The sequence below is a fragment of the Poromitra crassiceps genome (genome assembly GCF_964638095.1).
Source record: "Poromitra crassiceps genome assembly, chromosome: 5".
Lineage (NCBI taxonomy): Eukaryota > Metazoa > Chordata > Actinopteri > Beryciformes > Melamphaidae > Poromitra > Poromitra crassiceps.
Window position 1 is genome coordinate 49,519,265 of NC_139642.1, and position 19,460 is coordinate 49,538,724.

At 47.1% G+C, this 19,460-nt stretch overlaps 2 protein-coding genes across 2 annotated transcripts; one reads left to right on the forward strand and one right to left on the reverse strand.

Annotated features, from left to right (window-relative positions):
- Positions 1 to 1,968: 1,968 nt before the first annotated feature.
- LOC310776725 (elongation factor G, mitochondrial) lies at positions 1,969 to 18,996 on the reverse strand. Its single transcript, XM_083636886.1, has 18 exons — positions 18,869 to 18,996; positions 18,564 to 18,716; positions 18,309 to 18,441; positions 17,464 to 17,668; positions 16,714 to 16,830; positions 16,092 to 16,242; positions 15,377 to 15,531; positions 14,981 to 15,065; positions 14,683 to 14,820; positions 10,939 to 11,040; positions 10,622 to 10,678; positions 10,375 to 10,512; positions 10,151 to 10,233; positions 3,752 to 3,914; positions 3,145 to 3,289; positions 2,841 to 3,001; positions 2,674 to 2,727; positions 1,969 to 2,479 (listed from the first exon to the last, which is right to left on the reverse strand). Exons 1-18 carry the CDS (start codon positions 18,941 to 18,943, stop codon positions 2,348 to 2,350), a joined length of 2,247 nt encoding a protein of 748 aa, XP_083493012.1. The 5' UTR covers positions 18,944 to 18,996; the 3' UTR covers positions 1,969 to 2,347.
- Positions 4,240 to 10,064, forward strand: LOC310776743 (latexin-like). The gene is made up of 7 exons (XM_083636911.1): positions 4,240 to 4,295; positions 4,745 to 4,921; positions 5,055 to 5,117; positions 5,886 to 6,066; positions 8,793 to 8,956; positions 9,364 to 9,426; positions 9,667 to 10,064. The coding sequence occupies exons 2-7, from the start codon at positions 4,781 to 4,783 to the stop codon at positions 9,781 to 9,783; spliced, it is 729 nt and encodes a 242-aa protein (XP_083493037.1). The 5' UTR covers positions 4,240 to 4,295; positions 4,745 to 4,780; the 3' UTR covers positions 9,784 to 10,064.
- Positions 18,997 to 19,460: the final 464 nt, after the last annotated feature.

The following is a 19,460-nucleotide window of genomic DNA, read 5'->3' on the forward strand; positions in this document are numbered from 1 at the left end:
TCCACCTAGCAGTATTATGTTCAAAACCAAACTATAGATCTTCATAAAAAACATTCTGGTCTCTAAAGACTGGAGAGTTTATCTGAAGTGGATATAACAGAGGGCAGATAATCTATTTCTAGCTGTAAATACTGTGGAAGTAGCAGTAGGCCTACTTCCTGTGGAAGTACTTTGTTGTGAACGGATTGTGACCTTGGCTTCGCATAAACCTGATTTCAGGCTGCTCTCGGTGATGCAGAACTTCACTCTCCAGCGTCTTCGAAAGTCCATAATTGAACACGTTTTGGGTTTCATCTGCCGACAAATTGCCAAGAGAAGATGTGTTGAATTTAGTTCACTGGCAGGACTGCTTCTCGACATGGACTCTCCCAGTGTGGAGATCAGCAGAGGCTGCAACCTATCATGTGCTCCCATTAATCACACCTGTTTCGTCAGCAGTACCTCTAATGGGGTAACGGTCCCTGACCCAATCATGTGCTCAAGTTTTAGGGGCGGACAGCATAAGTGAGTTTGTATGAGAGCATAGGAGGACCAGAGCCAGATCAACTGGAGCAGTTTGTCCAGATAAGAGAAAAATAAACAGTGTGCCAGGAAGGAAGACAACGGGGTCTGGACAGTCTCTTCTCTCTCCTTCCCCTCCTCCCTCTCTTGCATAACGACTCACTGGAAGAGGGTTCATTTCCCTGCCTGCACTGTGACAGAAGTGATCTCCAACTTCTTTCCTTTCCCTGGCGCTTTCTGGACGGTGTGAGCTATGAGTCTGATGATCTTCGTTGTACTGGCTGTGTTCACTGGGATCCATGGGAGCCCTACGATAACGGCTGGGCCTGGATCAGAGGCACTGAACATGTCAGCCCATCCCAACAGTGTGCCAGAGACAGCGGAAGGCACAGAGGTGAGAGGGAATCTTGTTTCTATGTGCTTTAGTTAGCTTCTAGCTTGTTCTGTAGCAAATCTGTTGCATCAATCCTCAATATTTTCACAAACTGCTGCAAGTCTAACCTACAAAATAGTGCTATAGCCAACAAGGAAAATGTGAGGTTAAATTGAATCATGTTTCCAACAAGCTGTTGAAAAATAAATACAACGGGCATAGAAACAAACCTACACTGATAAAAAGGCAATAGATGAATCTTTGTTGTAATAATTTACTACATCAAGAACATTCTGTACATAGTACAAAACCAGCCAGTAAATCATGTAGGATGCTGGCTGCAGAGTAGAGGTCAAATTGTGTTAAAATCAAAGTAATACATGTTTCCATAGGGCTCAGACATGATGGAGGCAAATTAGGTTGAACTATGAAACTATGTACACTGGCAAGATAGAATTTTGAATGGATTTTGAGTACAAATTATAGCAATAACCTCAAGCCACAATCGATGATGGTTAGAAATGTATATATGAACAGACACCGCGGGTTCTCTGCGATATGGTAGAACCCCTGGGGGCCTCGTGCACAGCCACCAGAGGCGCTGTCGCATGGAGCTGCAAAGTGACGCTCCGGAAAACCTCCCTAGGACAAACAGCCCTCACTGTTCAGGGGGTCAAAATGTGGAATTCACTGCAGTGCCCACACACATTAAACAGGGTTGTAGCTGGGAGCATTTGAAAACCAATCTAAAGGAGTTCCTGAAGAGTAACTACCAATGTTCCTATAATTGACTGTGTTTGTGGGTCTGTGGGTTATGATCTATACAATGTTTATATCCTTTGTGTATGACTGTGTTGCTCCATGATTGAATGACTTACTTTGCTTGTAAGAGGTGCTTTTGATAACACTAGCGGACCCGTGGGGACCCCCGTGTGAGTTAGGCCCCCCTGGTCTGGAACATGACATCATCACTGATGACATCACTGAACTTAGGCTACGTTCACACAGCCAGGATGGCTGTGTGAACGTAGCCTTATAGCCTCAGCCAGGAAGGATGACATCACTGATGACATCATCACTGAAGACATCACATCATTAGGTAATTAGGGCAATCACCTAATTAAAAGATCTGGCTCTGTCAGGTCACCCGCACGGGTGCTCTTTACAACCCCTGAAAGTTTCAGCCCGATCGCACGTAAAATGGCACAGCCGTGGCTGGACAAAATTCTGCTCGCTCACTCACTCACGCACGGACACTTCTCGAATTATAATAACATCTAGGGACGGGCATTGTAAATTAGCCTAGGCTACAAATGCTGGGATACATGTCATCAGACGTTGACAAATGTTCATGTTGTGTATCTGTCCCTATTTAAATAAATAAATTAAAGTGTGTGTTTGTGTGCAGACATGATGAGGGGGAGGGGCATTCACATCAAAGTCCAATGTTGGGCAGAGGTGTGCAGACTGTTTTCAGTTCTTCGACTTGTTCTTCTTGGCAGGCAGCTGGCCTGTGGCCTCCAGGTATTTGTGGTTGAGCTCCTCCTGGGTGGCTGGCCGGCAGGGCTGATATCTGCTATACTCCATGGTGTACTCCCCCTTTCCCTGGAGACACCAGAGAACATCAAGCTTGTAATGTAGAAAGGGCCAATTCACATGCAGCCATAGAACAACAGAAATATATCTCGATACATGCAGCACTCTACAACATCTTTATAGAAGTCCTCTAAATTCTAAGACTGTTTTGAACATGCTAAATATTTGGACTATAATAGACTATAATTTCAGCTCAGCCTTACTTCAGTACAGGAGCGCAGCTCTGTGGCATAACCAAACATGTCATTTAGAGGAACCTGTAGGGAGAGATGGAATGAAAATGATAAAATACCATCATAAATGACACTGGATGTGGATAACTAAACAGCTGAAAGATGGGTGAAGAAGTGCCGCCACAAACTGGACTCACATCCGAGTACAGAGTGAAGTACCCCTCAGCTCCATCCTGTCCTGTAATAACGCCGTGGCGACGGTTAACCCCAGCAATGACTGTGCCCTGAAACTCCTGGGGCGCCACAATTTCCACCGACATGATTGGCTCCAATATGACAGCGTTGGCCTTCTCCATGGCTGTGGAGAGAACAATGGACCCAGCACTGATAAAGCTCCACACAAGAACTTCAAGTACACTGAGAACAATGAAGACGAACAAGCCAAGGCCATCGGGAATGAAAACAGGATGCGTATAACGATCTGAACACTCTGCGCCTCACCTTGCTTTACGGCGCCCTCTCCTGCGCGGATGAAGGAGATCTCGTTGGAGTCCACCAAGTGATGCGCTCCGTCGTCCAACACGAACCGCACTCCTGAGATCTTGTGCCCACTCAGGGGCCCTTTCTCACAGGCCTCCCTGAAACCCTGCAGCACGACCGGAGGGAAATGAAGAAAAAAATAGAATTTAAAATGTGAATACTTTTACATTTTCCATAATGGTAAATGGCCTAAATTTATGTAGTGCTTTTATCCAAAGCGCTTTACAATGAGTATGTACATTCACCCATTCATACACTGATGGTGGCAAGCTACCATGCAGGGTGCTGGGCTGCTGGCACAGCCCTCGGGAGCAATTTGGGGTTCACTATCTTGCCCAAGGACACTTCGACATGCAGAATGGAGGCGGTGGGGATCGAAACAACCCGACCTCTTTCATCCAAAGCGATTAGTGGACGACCCGCTCCACCTCCTGAGCTACAGCCGCCCCATATATTTTGTATATTGTAAATTACATTAGCTGAGAATATTCCCAGTGTATACAGTTGTGCCTAACTGCAGCACTGGTGGATATGTTAAAAGTGAAAAGGAATTAACTATCACACGTACCTTTTCAATAGCTGGCACAAACTGCTTGGGGATGTTGGTTCCGACGGTCTGGTCGTCAAACTCCACCTTGGTGTAGCTTTCTGCGTCCAGAGGCTCCAGAACCCCGACAACTTTACCGTACTGCCCCGAGCCGCCGGACTGCTTCTTATGGGTGAAGTCAAACCTAGAGAGAGCGGGACAAAACATCCATGATCTGCAGCAGTGTGACATACTGAGAGCATCCTTCACCCAGAGGACACGGGTTCAATCCCCCATAGAGGAAAGCATCGAGCATCGAGCCCCCCCCCCACGAGAGAAGAGGGAATTTAGAACGGAGCAAGAAATCTAATTTGAATACTGTATCCAACAGGTTGACAAAGTTTCTCATTGGTATTAATTATATAGGAAGGATAGGAAACAAAAAAGAACCATGTCTCTTTAAAAAGGGGCGGTCCTTGAGGAACTCGTGTGTCAAAGGAAGTAGGAAGTAAATTCGCCCACTTGGGTGAGGCAGCAGCTCTGGCTGTCACTCCATGTCTGAGAGATAGAACTTTCTACCTGCCAGGTAACAGCATTCACAGGCAAGACCGCCTTTCCTTCATTCACTATTCTTCACATTCTCACACACATGCAACTCTTTACACCTTGTACACTTCCTTGGACTGTGTTTCTAAGATTTCCTTTAACGTCATTCATTGTACAACGACATGTACAGTATGCTCTGTATTTGACCCATCCTATAATGTTACATAACACTAGGAGCACATTCTCTTTCCTTTCCTATTTACCAGTGGAGCTCTCGCTATGTTCTCCCTCTGTCAATACCTTTCCTTACTACAGACAGACAGACACACAAACCCTCCACCCTGTGACACCTGGGTAGGGGGGTCAAAGTCCATCAGGGTTGGGAAAGGGAACCACCTCCCTACTCGCTACGCTACGGCAACTGTTGTCATCTTCTTCCTTTCCCCTCTGTCATCGTCCATACTCTCCCTTTCTCTGTCAAATAATCAGGGACAAGTTACAGTGGAGGGGGCTGAGGAAGACGTGATGGAAGTGACTGGAGTGCTGAACCCCAGTTACTATCCTGCTCAGAGAGCAGCCAGGGTGGTCCAGCACTACCTCAACACCCGCTACGGCTCACCGTACAGGTGGTTCGGCGTGCACAGGGTCCACAGCGCCATTGCGGAGGTCAGTGGAATTTCACTGTGTCTAAAAGTGAACGAGGCATGGACCTGCATAGCTAACCTTGATCTAACTACATAATAGTGATGAGTAAGTTAGGAGAACTGTGTTTGATTTCTGAGTGGTTTCTCCCATTCAGGATGTGGCAGATTCTGGGAGGAAGTATCGTCTGGAGATTTCGGTGAAGGAGATGATCAGCAATGTAAGTTATGGCTCAGTATGGACCAGGTGCTCATACATGGTTTAGGTGAGGCCAGGAGTATAGCTAGCTAGAGTATTTATTTATTTTTTACAAATATGGTTTAAATTGGGTTTGATCTCTGAGAAATGACAAACTTTGTTGTTGGCTCAGATAAATGAATAGCCTGGCCCAGCCTGGATTACAATTCTTCCATCTCTGTTGGTACTGGGTCGCCATCGCTGCAAATATCCCATTTGCCCATGTTGCCATTGTCCAACAACATAAATCTGAATTCATACCGGCTTACTTGGACGTTGACTTTAAGTGCTCTGTGATGAAGCCATGATTCTTTATGAAACTGGATTAAGTTAATCTAAACTAGTTTAAATGTATGACTACTTTAAGCCATGTCTGTTTAGGATGGTCATGTGTTTTTAAAAGGCCATTTTAAACTAAAGAATAGGCATAATCTTTTCATCACTATCAAAATGTTTCATCTTTCATTGCTTTTAATGCTAACGGATGTTCATATTGTGCCATTTCGCTACACAACACAGTTAGTTAGCACTGAGAAGATTTACAACAGAGCAGATAAGAGGAGGCTCACATTAGGTTGTATTATGTACAGTAAAACTGTGTTGAAATTATTGACTCACTTGCTGCCATAGTTACAATATTTGGCTACGCCTTTGCTCAGTCTACCCCCACTTCTTGCATAGAAAACATTCCTTTCTTGAATATATTTGTCCTTCTTTATCTCCTGCCTCACACTACTTCTGACTCATCCAGAGTACTACAGTGAAATGCTCTGCAGAACTGCTGCTTCCAAGGGGAAACTGTTCACAGTGTTCAGCCCAAGTCCAGGCGTCATGTGAGGCGTTATTACAAATCGACACCACAGCTCAAGAAGAGGCCCTTTACCAGCAGTACAAGACCAACCACAGTCTTTTGTCAGGACAAAACCTACCCGGTATGTCCAGTAAAACACACTGCTAACTTAGTACTGAACCCAGACCGCTGATATTACCTGGCCGGTATGTCCAGTAAAACACACTGCTATTGCTAAAACCAGACCGCTGATATTACCCGGTATGTCCAGTAAAACACACTGTGCTATTGCTGAACCCACACCGCTGATATTACCCGGTATGTCTAGTAAAACACACTGCTATTACTGAACCCACACCGCTGATATTACCCGGTATGTCCAGTAAAACACACTATTACTGAACCCACACCGCTGATATTACCCGGTATGTCCAGTAAAACACACTGCTATTGCTAAAACCAGACCGCTGATATTACCCGGTATGTCCAGTAAAACACACTGTGCTATTGCTGAACCCACACCGCTGATATTACCCGGTATGTCTAGTAAAACACACTGCTATTACTGAACCCACACCGCTGATATTACCCGGTATGTCCAGTAAAACACACTGTGCTATTGCTGAACCCACACCGCTGATATTACCCGGTATGTCCAGTAAAACACACTGCTATTACTGAACCCACACCGCTGATATTACCCGGTATGTCCAGTAAAACACACTGTGCTATTGCTGAACCCACACCGCTGATATTACCCGGTATGTCCAGTAAAACACACTGTGCTATTACTGAACCCACACCGCTAATATTACCCGGTATGTCTAGTAAAACACACTGTGCTATTGCTGAACCCACACCGCTGATATTACCCGGTATGTCCAGTAAAACACACTGCTATTACTGAACCCACACCGCTGATATTACCCGGTATGTCCAGTAAAACACACTGCTATTACTGAACCCACACCGCTGATATTACCCGGTATGTCTAGTAAAACACACTGCTATTACTGAACCCACACCGCTGATATTACCCGGTATGTCTAGTAAAACACACTGCTATTACTGAACCCACACCGCTGATATTACCCGGTATGTCTAGTAAAACACACTGCTATTACTGAACCCACACTGCTGATATTACCCGGTATGTCTAGTAAAACACACTGCTATTACTGAACCCACACCGCTGATATTACCCAGTATGTCCAGTAAAACACACTGCTATTACTGAACCCACACCGCTGATATTACCCGGTATGTCCAGTAAAACACACTGCTATTGCTAAACCCAGACTGCTGATATTACCCGGTATGTCCAGTAAAACACACTGCTATTACTGAACCCACACCGCTGATATTACCCGGTATGTCCAGTAAAACACACTGCTATTACTGAACCCACACCGCTAATATTACCCGGTATGTCTAGTAAAACACACTGCTATTACTGAACCCACACCGCTGATATTACCCGGTATGTCCAGTAAAACACACTGCTATTGCTAAACCCAGACTGCTGATATTACCCGGTATGTCCAGTAAAACACACTGCTATTACTGAACCCACACCGCTGATATTACCCGGTATGTCCAGTAAAACACACTGCTATTACTGAACCCACACCGCTAATATTACCCGGTATGTCTAGTAAAACACACTGCTATTGCTAAACCCAGACCGCTAATATTGCACAATTTCAAATTGCAGCATTTTTGGATTTCACCATGTATGCGTTTGTGGTTTTAACCCAATGTTCCTTCAACAATGCTAACGCAACACAAATGGCTGTCACTATTCCCGACACTGTTAGTTCCTCATGTACAGTATGTTTAACACTAACAGTATGTTTTGCAATTCTCCAGATAACATTTGTGATGTAACTAAGCATCAATCTGAATCATAATATTTGCCTCCGCTTGATTGGGACAATATTTGGACAAACATCTTCATCTCATCAAAAAAACCTGCACATCAGCTCATTCATTACAAATTTGTTCATAAATTTTATGCTACACCATACAGGCGCTTCAAGATGAAGCTTATAGATAGCCCAAACTGCACTAAATGTAACCAGAATACTGTTGGAACATATCTTCATGTTTTTTGGGAATGTCCTTCTGTTTGTAACCTTTGGTCCAAGGTGGCGGAGAGGCTTGAGGATATTCTGAAATTCCCAATTCCTAAACAACCTATGTTATTTCTTTTCAATGACGATTCTACTCTTAGTGATAATACCACATTAGCCTTTAGGAAAATTATTTTCGCAGGCATAACCGCCGCCAAAAAGACCATAATTCACTCATGGTTCACCCCCGACCCCCCCATCAGCAAAAGAATGGCTGAATCATTTAAGGGACATTGCCCTCATAGAAAGATCGTTCGCTGTAACTCATAAAGCGCGGGCATCAACTGTAGAGGCCTGGGACATCCTTATTGGTTCTCTTTCAAACCCAGACTCTCCTGTTCAGATCTAAGGTGTCACTCTGATAGGATATAAGATCTACACATATACACATTTCTAGTGTCCATATTTTTTACTGTACTTGTATTTTTTTTGTTTTGTTTTGTTTTGTTTGTCTGCTTCCCTCATGTTTCTTTTTTTTTTCTCCTCACTCCTAACATTTATTCTTAATCTTTTCTTTGCAAGGCATTGGTGATATAAATATAGCCCGTCAATTGCGGTTGTATGCATATGACTCCTTGTACTATTTATGGTACCACTGTTATGATCTTCATTTGACAAAATTGAATGAAAATTTGATCGCAAAAAATAATATTTGCCTTATATTGTATTCATAACTTGTTACTAATGTTACTAAATGCTAATTCTCTGCACGTTGTGTTGCTGTTCTGACCAACAGATAGCTACGGTCACATTGAGCCTGAGATGAAGCCTCTCTGGCACCTGGGGGGCGTGGCCTCCAGCTTTATCATGCTGAACGAATCGACTGAAGAAACTCTGTACAGCATGGCTCAGGTGGCCAACGTCACACAGCTGGTGAGCTGCCTGTCAGCTGTTAAAGAGGTGCAGGGTCCCACAATAATCCAAGATTTGCGAGCAGGGATAATCTTTGGTTTGATATTAACGTTTTACAGCAGTAGTGTATAAACAGAACGTTAATGTTACGTCTGCTATACACATTTAGGAATTATTCATTCTCTTGTAAAACCCCTAGCAGCCTAGGGTGTGTGTGTTAGAAATATGTTACATTCATCTTAGTTCCAATGCTGGCAATCAAAGCATTTTGTCTTAATAAACATTTTAAACCTTAATTTGAGGAATACATTATCATTATAACATTATCATTATCCACAGACTCATTTTAAACTGGACGCTTTTTCTCCCTATTATCAACATTTGTATTTGGACTGACCATCTGGATCGTTTAGGTCTACATGTAAAGCTGACACTTTCTTTGTCTGTTATAACAGGAAACTGAGAATAACCAGTTGAGGTTCAACTATCACGTCCTGCTGCATGACATGGTGTCCCAGGTAATTGATCAAAACAAACATTTGATTTCTTCGGTTATACATTTAAAAATGGTAATATCTTACAGTCAACTGGTGCTGCAGCTCAGTGAGTTGAGCAGGGAACTAACAGTCAGGGTTGGGGGTTTGATTCCCATGCTAAAAAAATTATGCACTCTTGGCACTCACTGTGAGGTGCTTAGGATGAATGCGTCCACCCAAATAGCACATGTTAATCTGACATCTGTGTATATATTTTTGCAGGAAATCATTCACTGGAAGCTGCTGGTCACCTGGTCGCCAGCAGAGGGAGTTAAAGTGCTGCAGACAGAAAAACTGCCAAAGTGCCATGAATGTGAAGCCCCTCCAAACACAAACTAAGCCACTGTCAACTCAATCCTGCACACGCTCCTCACACTACTACTACCACCTACAGCCAGAGTATTGGTGTACACTTCATGTATCAAATATTTTAGTGTAAATGTATTCATGGTGAGCCTGCAAGTACTAAGCCTTGCTGTTTTGTTACACAACTTTTGAGCTATCAAAAGGTGTAGCTTATAGCCTTATATCACCAAGAATTTGATAAATTCATCATATATAATTATATGATATATTTATCATATCCTTATGTTGTATTTGTGGTTGCTGAGGTACTGAAGCCCAATAAAACTGTATAGATGCAAAGCACTGCCTCAGTTGTGTGTGTGTGTGCGTGTGTTGCAAGCCTCAGGAGATCAGCACTTACGGTACAGGTTCGCTGACGGTCTCTCTGAAAGCCACTTTGGGTTTTCCCATCACACAGGGACAGTTGTATTCCCGCTCCATCCTCTAAACCACCAAAACAAAAAAGGAGGGGGCACAGGAACACACAATTTAGATGTAGGAACAGAGACTGGAGTATTTGTCATTGCAGAACATAGTACATTGAACCAGTGCGTCCTTTCAGTTGCACCGTGTCTGATTCTGTACCTGGGAGTAGATCTCCAGATGCAGCTCCCCCATGCCTGAGATGATAGTTTCTTTGCTCTCTGTGTCAAAATGCACTCTGAAGGTGGGATCCTCCCTGGTGAATCGATTGATGCCTTTGGAGAATTTATCCAGGTCATTCTGGGTGGGAGAAAAGGAGCACGCAGAAACAATAAGAGACACAAGTTAGACTCAAGACTCTACACTCCTCATTTGGGTAGAAAGTAGAAATCAGCTTTATTTTTTTTACCTTGTTGGATGGCTTCATAGACATGGAAATGACAGCCTCTGGTACGTGAATGGACTCCTGTGAGACAAGTGCGCATTGGGTCATGTCAAGTTTCCAATATTAAATATGAGATAACATGAACATGAGATAAGATGCTGCAGTGCTGACATCTTGGGAGTGGAGAAGTAAAAGTGTTTGAAGAAAATGGCAGTTACATTTCAAATCGCAGGTCTGTCTGTATAGAGTAGTATAGTATATGTATAGACTTGTTTTCTAATATGAAGAGATTTCCTGCTCTTCTGCAGGTGTTTTGGCCGGTGCACACATCAGTTACTCACCATGGAGAGGTTGGCACTCATCTTGGATGTGAAAGTGTCTCCGCTGGCACAGTCGATCCCAAACAGAGCACAAATGTCTCCTGCATAAACCTCGTCCGCATCCTGACAACACAGACACACCGATAGAAAGGGACATGAAGTTGATCAAAATGTGGCATTTTAATAAGTGAAAAATATACATTTCAATCATGAGAGACCAGAGGGCAAGGTTAATCAGCAAGCTTTATTGGAGTATGGCATGGCGATAGGATTCATGGCCTGAAGCAGTACGGCATTAATTCTGATGGCGTGGCAGCATGGCAACTGACTCTTTGGCGTAGTGACTCTGAGGCAGGATGCCTCTCTTCTCGAGGCGGGAGGGCATCCGCTCGGAGAACCCCCCTTTGGGGGGGTTCGGGCTCGAGGGGGGCTCGAGCCAACCGGTCGGCGACAAGCGTCGCCTTCTCGAGCCAACCGGTCGGCGACAAGCGTCGCCTTCCGCCCAGCGGGGTTCGAGCCAACCGTTCGCGGGGGGGAGGCGGGTTCGAGGGGGGCTCGAGCCAACCGATCGGCGACAAGCGTCGCCTTCTCGAGCCAACCGGTCGGCGACAAGCGTCGCCTTCCGCCCAGCGGGGTTCGAGCCAACCGTTCGGCGACAAGCGGGTTCGAGGGGGGTTCGAGCCAACCGGTCAGCGACAAGCGTCGCCCGAGCCAACCGGTCGGCGACAAGCGTCGCCTTCTCGAGCCAACCGGTCGGCGACAAGCGTCGCCTTCCGCCCAGCGGGGTTCGAGCCAACCGTTTGCGGGGGGGGGGGGCGGGTTCGAGGGGGGCTCGAGCCAACCGGTCGGCGACAAGCGTCGCCTTCTCGAGCCAACCGGTCGGCGACAAGCGTCGCCGTCCGCCCAGCGGGGTTCGAGCCAACCGTTCGGCGACAAGCGGGTTCGAGGGGGGTTCGAGCCAACCGGTCGGCGACAAGCGTCGCCCGTGCCAACCGGTCGGCGACAAGCGTCGCCTTCTCGAGCCAACCGGTCGGCGACAAGCGTCGCCTTCCGCCCAGCGGGGTTCGAGCCAACCATTCGGCGACAAGCGTCGCCTTCTCAAGCCAACAGGCCGGCGACAAGCGTCGCCTTCCGCCCAGCGCCCGCCGTATCGCGAGGCGAGCTGACCGGTCGGCCTCTCAGGTTCTCTCTTTTGGGGGGTTCTCCGAGCGGATGCCCTCCCGCCTCGAGAAGAGAGGCATCCTGCCTCAGAGTCACTACGCCAAAGAGTCAGTTGCCATGCTGCCACGCCATCAGAATTAATGCCGTACTGCTTCAGGCCATGAATCCTATCGCCATGCCATACTCCAATAAAGCTTGCTGATTAACCTTGCCCTCTGGTCTCTCATGATTGAAATGATGGTCTCGACCTAGTTTCAAGATGAAGACCAGTCACGCTGCCCCACGCCACACGTAATCTAGAGACACGGCACCTTAGCATCACACGTAATCCTAGCGTGACGACAAGCGCAGTAATCCCAGCGTGACATCGTTAATGTCGTCAGTGCAGTAGTGACGCACTTGCCTAGATGACGGCGTTAATGTCGTCAGTACCGAGGCCATGACGTGGCAGTATTTATAGCCACGCCGGGCGCCCCACGGTCCTTGTTCCCTGTCCTCCAGCGCCGCACTAAGCTGATCGAATTCCTTCTCTGGAAGCCGCGTTTCACCCCACCCACCTCCCCAGTCCACCACCAATGTATTGACTCCCGAAGAACCCCCTACGGGGGGGGGTTCTCCGAGCGGATGCCCTCCCGCCTCGAGAAGAGAGGCATCCTGCCTCAGAGGGGGGTCGGACGAACTTAGAATGCTGGTGTCCGCGCTCGTGATTTTCTTGCTGCATTCCGGTGAGGGCAGGAGAATGCTGACTAGATTGACGTCCTGGCCCTGCAGGATTTTGGACTTTAGCTTGGGAGAGATGCCGGCCGACTGGGGAATGTAACGCTTACCGAAAGTAAACTCGGGCAGCGCTGAAGCCAGGGAATACATCTGGGCGGGAGGAGCCGGTGGCGCGCTGGGCTGGGCTGAGGCCGCCGCCGGTTGGAAGGGCCACATCTGAGCAGGTGGCGCGCTGGGCTGGGCTGAGGCCACCGCCGGTTGGAAGGTCCACGTCTGGGCGGGAGGAGCGGGTGGCGCGCTGGGCTGTGCTGAGGCCGCCGCCGGTTGGAAGGGCCAAAATGGGTACGGCGTGGCGGGTAGGGCAGGCAGCGTGCTGGGCTGCGCTGCGCCCGCCGCTGGTTGCCTGGGAAAGAATGGGTGAGTGGGAGGGGCGAGGAGCATGCTGGGTTCCGCTACTGCTGCCGCCGGTGGATAAGGCATGGGGGTTGGGTAAGGCATGGGGGTTGGGTCTGCGGGCACTGCTGGTTGTATGGGCACCGCCTGCTGGACTGGTGGCTGCGCTGGGCGCATGGCATCCAGGCTAGCCTGGAACCCGCTAAGGGTCTCTGCTATAGAACGCATGGCTGCGGCCAGCTCCCCCTCCTGCCGCCTGGGCGGGGCCGGGGGGCCTGCCGCGGCGGGTGGGAAGCCTGAGGGGATTTGCGGAGCTGTTGGCCTGCCATGTGCCTCAGGCGGGGCGGCTGAGCTCCTCGCGGGAATTTGAGCGGCGTTATTGATTTGAGCGGCGTTATTGATTTTCGCGATGATTTTTGGCCCTAATGGCCTGCCGTATGCTTTGGCCGGCGCTGCTGCGCTCCTCGCGGGGGCGCGCGTTTGCTTCCCTCCGCGCCCCCGAGTGCTCGTGCCCGGGCCCGGAGCGCTCTCCGCTTCGACTCTTGCGCGGCTGCGAGTTGTTGCTTGTCCTCGTGACTTGGCACCGTTTGCTTTCTTTCCTCGGCCGCGCGCTCTACCTCCTCTGCGCGCCGGCCCCGCTTGTCTTCCCCTGGCGATGAGGTCCCCCGTCTGAGCTGCGTTTGGTGCTGCCGAAGCCTGCTGCCGTGCGCTTGCCTGTTGCAGCCCGTGCCCGGGCGTGGATGGTTCGACGGGCAAGTCCTCGTCGGAGCTGGATGCCTCGAGCTCGAACTGGTACTGCGCTTCGAAGTCTTCGTTTTCACGGCCCGACATGGTGCAGGAGCGAACGGTGAGTGGTCTCGTTAGTGCGGATGGCTGGTATGAATGCGGATGGCTGATAGCAGGATCTGGAGGAATGGGCAGCTTGAGAGGTGAAACGCGGCTTCCAGAGAAGGAATTCGATCAGCTTAGTGCGGCGCTGGAGGACAGGGAACAAGGACCGTGGGGCGCCCGGCGTGGCTATAAATACTGCCACGTCATGGCCTCGGTACTGATGACATTAACGCCGTCATCTAGGCAAGTGCGTCACTACTGCACTGACGACATTAACGATGTCACGCTGGGATTACTGCGCTTGTCGTCACGCTAGGATTACGTGTGATGCTAAGGTGCCGTGTCTCTAGATTACGTGTGGCGTGGGGCAGCGTGACTGGTCTTCATCTTGAAACTAGGTCGAGACCATCATATGAGGGAACACTGAAGACAGTTTCAGAACTTGTTTGCACAAGAGGTGGATGGAAACTTTGATGGGTATCACAGAGGATGTGGCTGTTTTAGTACACAGTACACACTTGACTAAAACCAAATAGGGGAACCTAACCGTTTTGACCAATTGCATCACTTTGCTGTTCATACTGAACCGCAAAGAAGAAGCTCTCTGACACGTTTCCATCCATCGCTGCAGTTTCCATGCTGTACTGATGGCGCTCTTCTCACCTGCATCTGGTCGGCGTGGAGACGCACTAGCCGCTGTACTCGCACCTTCTTGCCTGTGCGTGTGTTGTAGATGTACTCGGCCTTCTTCAGACAGCCTTGGTAAACACGCACGTACGTCAGCTGGCCGAACCTCCCTGCCTGGTGGAGAGAAAGATCGGGGGGGGGGGACAACACAAGATTGATTCAAACATTGCAGATAATAAACTTGCAGAAAGCAACATCATAATGGATAATGAGGCTATAATGTGAATTGTTGGGAGACGCAAATGCCCTTATTTCTCATAATAGGACGTCTTACCTCCAGTTTGAAAGCCAGACCAACGAATGGCTGTGAGGGATCTCTCGTAGGGTCCATCAGGAACTTAGACGTTTCATTGGACTCTCTAATACATTGAAGATCACATTGACGTTAGTGCAGGAACATTGTAGTACATATTAACAGAGACATGTATTTTATTCAAAGTGAAAAAAGCAGCTGACCAATATTATAATGGGGGGGGGGAAAGATGAAAAAAGATGTCACTTCATTTTCACCAATGTATTTTTGGTATTTCACCTTCATCAGAAGAACGATGCTCTAATGAAGGACGGTGTAATAAAACAAATTGCCATGACCAAATCCCCCCCTCCATGTTTATTCCATTATGGTGAATAAAAATGACTCTGATCCTAAACCGTAGTCCGTAGTACTCACTCATCGTTGAGGATGGCGTAGTTTGGGACCTCTGTGGGGTTGGGCAGGTACTCCAGCACAGCATTCAGCAGCGGCTGGACGCCCTTGTTCTTCAGCGCTGTGCCCACCAGCATGGGGCTGAAGAGACGCTTCACTGTGGCCCTGCGGATCGCAGCCTGGAGGCCAGTGAGGTGAGGCGGGTAATGGGTGTGGGGCAAGTGTAGGTTCAGTCCAAGTCATTTTCACTCTTCATTCACACACACACACAGGGTTCCCACACTCATTTAGACATCAAATGTAAGTACTTTTAAACCACTTTCAATGTCTTGTTTGGTGAAATTCAAGGACTCGAAATTTGCGTTTCGGAGTAAGAGTAAGTCAAAATTAGACCTCATAGAAGCCTATTTTTTTTTTATCTTGTCAAGTCAAGAAATCCTGGTGAAATCATTAATTCTAAAACTGCTGCTGCATCAACGCAAAGCTCCATCACAGGGTTTTCCTGAAACACTGATCCTAGGATGGCGAGCGGTCCAGAGAGCTGAGGCATAGTGATACATTTGGGTTCTATTTTTTAAAACATATATTGTAAAAGGCATTTTCAAGGGCACTTACAGAAACTTTCAGGGCCTTACTTTATTCTTCTCAAATCCACAAGCGTTCAAGGATGTTCGAGACCCGTGGGAAAGCTGCACACAGATCCTCTCTTACACACACACACAGGCAGACAAACACAAACCTTCAGCTCGTCAACGGTTGGAATCTTTTCTTCCAGGAACATCTCTCCGAGCACTTCATCAGCGTTGGCCACACACTCCACCAGCTCCTGCCTCCGGTCCTCAGCCTCGGCACGGAACTCTGCAGGGATCTCATCATATCGGATATCTTGACTGCATGGAGGAGAGAGCACGATGCATCAGCTTGTTGGGAATTTGGAATAGAAATGTATATGTCATGAAATCACACTAGTCATCTAACACATGCTGGTGAATTACGTTTGCGACTGGTGGGAAGCTTAATTCTGCAAGCCACTTTGGTACAGTCAGTATGTAACCAACTTGTCTTCATCAGACAAAAGTACTTTGACTGCTAAAATAATTGGAAAAAAGTTTGATGGTAAAATTCTTAACACATTAGCTGCTGTGGCCAGTTGATAAGAAGTTCCTTCCTTCCTGCCATACATGACATGTACTTTTGGTGGATGCAGAGCATCAGCCACTGACAGCGACACAATCAGCAGAAAGCCGTACTCAACAAAACAAATAATGATTCAAGTAACTCGCTGTGCCATCAATCCAACAGAGTGTGTTCTAACTGAAGGTCATTCTCTCATTATCAAGCCCCATGGGTGATTCCCTTACCCAAAGGGGCCTTCAAAATACATGCTTCGCTCCTCGACAAGGTCAATAATGCCTCTCATGTTCCCCTCCAGGCCGATGGGGATGTTCACAAAGGCTGTGTTGTGGTTCAGTTTGGTTCTGCGGGACAGAGAGAGATAGAAGAGTTGTTTGTGACGAACGTATAAAAAATGTGGAGCCAAAAATAAATAAAATTCCCAAGGTAATAAAATCTGCCCAGTCCTTGAATGGGTTCAAAAACCAACTGAAAAAATGGTTGCTGAGTAACTTAGGGTAGTGTAGCCTGTAGCTTGGAGTCGGGGCTGATTTTAAGATTGTGTTTTTATGTATTGTGTATTTTTATAATTTTATAGCATTTTATGTAATTTATTACTTTTAGTATTTTAGCATTGTTTTAGTATTGCAGCATTGTACAGTAGTTTGTAGTTTCTATAGTTCTATCATTCTTTGTGCCTTTGCTTGTTCCTTGTTGTTTTGTAGTGTCTGTCCAAGACCAAGGACCAGAATGGAAACAAGTCTCTGACTTTGTGTTTTTATCCTTGATGGTGTTTCCGAGATGCTGTGTTTCTGTTCCATGTGTTTTTGTTACTAAACATCAAATAAAATCAATCAATCAACCAATCAGCACAAATATAGAGAAGGAAAATGTACAAAAGCATACTGCATGGATGTAGAAGTTACAACTGAACAGACTCATAAATTGCAGAAGCACTTCATACACTGTATGTGTGACAGAGAGATTCCCCTGTATACCTCATCTGCTGCAGCGCTCGGTTGGGGTTGGCGCCCATGCGGTCCAGTTTGTTGATGAAGGTGAGGAAAGGAACATTGTAGCGTTTCATCTGTCTGTTGACGGTCATGGTCTGACACTGGACCCCTCCCACTGCACACAGAACCAGCACCGCTCCGTCCAGCACGCGCAGTGCTCGCTCCACTTCAATGGTAAAGTCCACATGGCCTGAGCAAGAGAAAGAGGGGGATATCAATAATACGGATACTAATGTGAATACTAAGGTAATGTCAATGCAGTCAGAATCAAGTCCAGACTCCTGACTTGACTTGATGCATGAAGATCAGACTTGAGACTTGACTTGATTGCATGAAGAGAATACTCGAGACTTGACGTGATGCATGAAGAGAAGACTTGAGACTTGACAAGGGTTCTGGTGAGTATGGACTTGACTTTCACTTGTACTTTGGTGGCTTGAAAAGGTTTCTAAAGTCTCGACAAACGATCTTGTGTCTGTGTAAATTACTTTCATTGAAAGTCATGAGATTTGCTCCAACATACAACTCACTGAATTAAAATGTTGTTTTGTGAATTTGTATGGAATGCTTGAATTGATTGATGGTGAAAATGATGACAGAAATCAAAACTCATTGAGCGATTATGTTTTTATACTATTAGCCTACAGATTTTGTTTTCTTATGTTAAACTAGCCTTGAAACTTGTGCCTCAAGACTTGAGTGACTTGGTTGGGACTTCAGCAAGGTTGACTTGATCTCTTCATAGCATGAGAGCTATCCTGTATCCAGGCGTGCACAGACACCTTGATAATGGACAACAGCTTCATCAGTCTGTCTGTCTCCTGCAATACCTGGTGTGTCGATGATGTTGATGTTGTGATCCTTCCACACGGTGTAGGTGGCAGCTGACTGGATAGTGATGCCTCTCTGTCTCTCCAGCTCCATCGAGTCCATAGTGGCACCAACACCATCCTTCCCCTTTACCTACAGACCACAGGAGGGGAACACCTGAGTGCATTAGCTACTTATGCACAGTACACACACACACTCTTTCAAACCATCACCACTAACAGTCAATAACACGTTAGGTCAATCTCAGAGGTTACCTCATGAATCTCTGCTATCCTGCCGGTGTAGTATAGGACGCGCTCGGTCAGGGTGGTCTTCCCTGAATCGATGTGCGCTGAGATCCCGATGTTGCGGATCCTTTCGTTGGGAAACACGCCAGAGGAGCATGACCGACAACTGTTGATCAGCACCTGGGAAATGGGAGATGACAGTCAATATTCTGTCTGTGGCTATTCTCTGTTTGCTTCTGGATTGTGTAATGCGATGGGATGACAGAACATTCCGGCTGCGCATGGAGAGGTTTGGTGTCCAACCTGGCACCAGCGCGAATGCCCCGGGTTACCTTTTTTAGAGTGACGGTTCCTGGTGCCAAAAGATGCGTTTTCCCTAACGCAAGGCCCGCTTTTAGTATTCTCATTTTGACGATGTCTCAGTTGGCACAGGGTGGCCGTATTCCTTTACACAACCCCCTACACTGGACGGGCGTCTGACAACCCGGTTGAATGTCACGCCGTGGTTGTGAAATTGTACTTCCGGGTCTACGGAAAGGCAGAGGGGCCAAATGACTTACGCACAGCTTGTTTTTCGCTGGAGATGAGCATCGCCACCCTGAGGTGAGGTGAGGTGACTGAGTGAGATAAAGCAAAGCAAACATTGTTCTCTGATACGAATAGATCATGTGTCCTTGTTGCATAAATAAAATAAAGTAAAAAAGTGTTCTAAAAGACGAGTATGCGCAAAGGTCCACAACAAATAACGCTCACAAAGAAAGATGACGACAAAAGGGGAGAAGGGGCGCACATGCTGCTTTCAAGTGCTGTTGTTGGAGAACCCGACTTTGATGTGACGTTTAGCTTAGTTTTAATAGATTAATTGAATTATGAAATCAATTGCATGCTTGATATGCTTGGTCAAATGTATTATACCGGACAAAA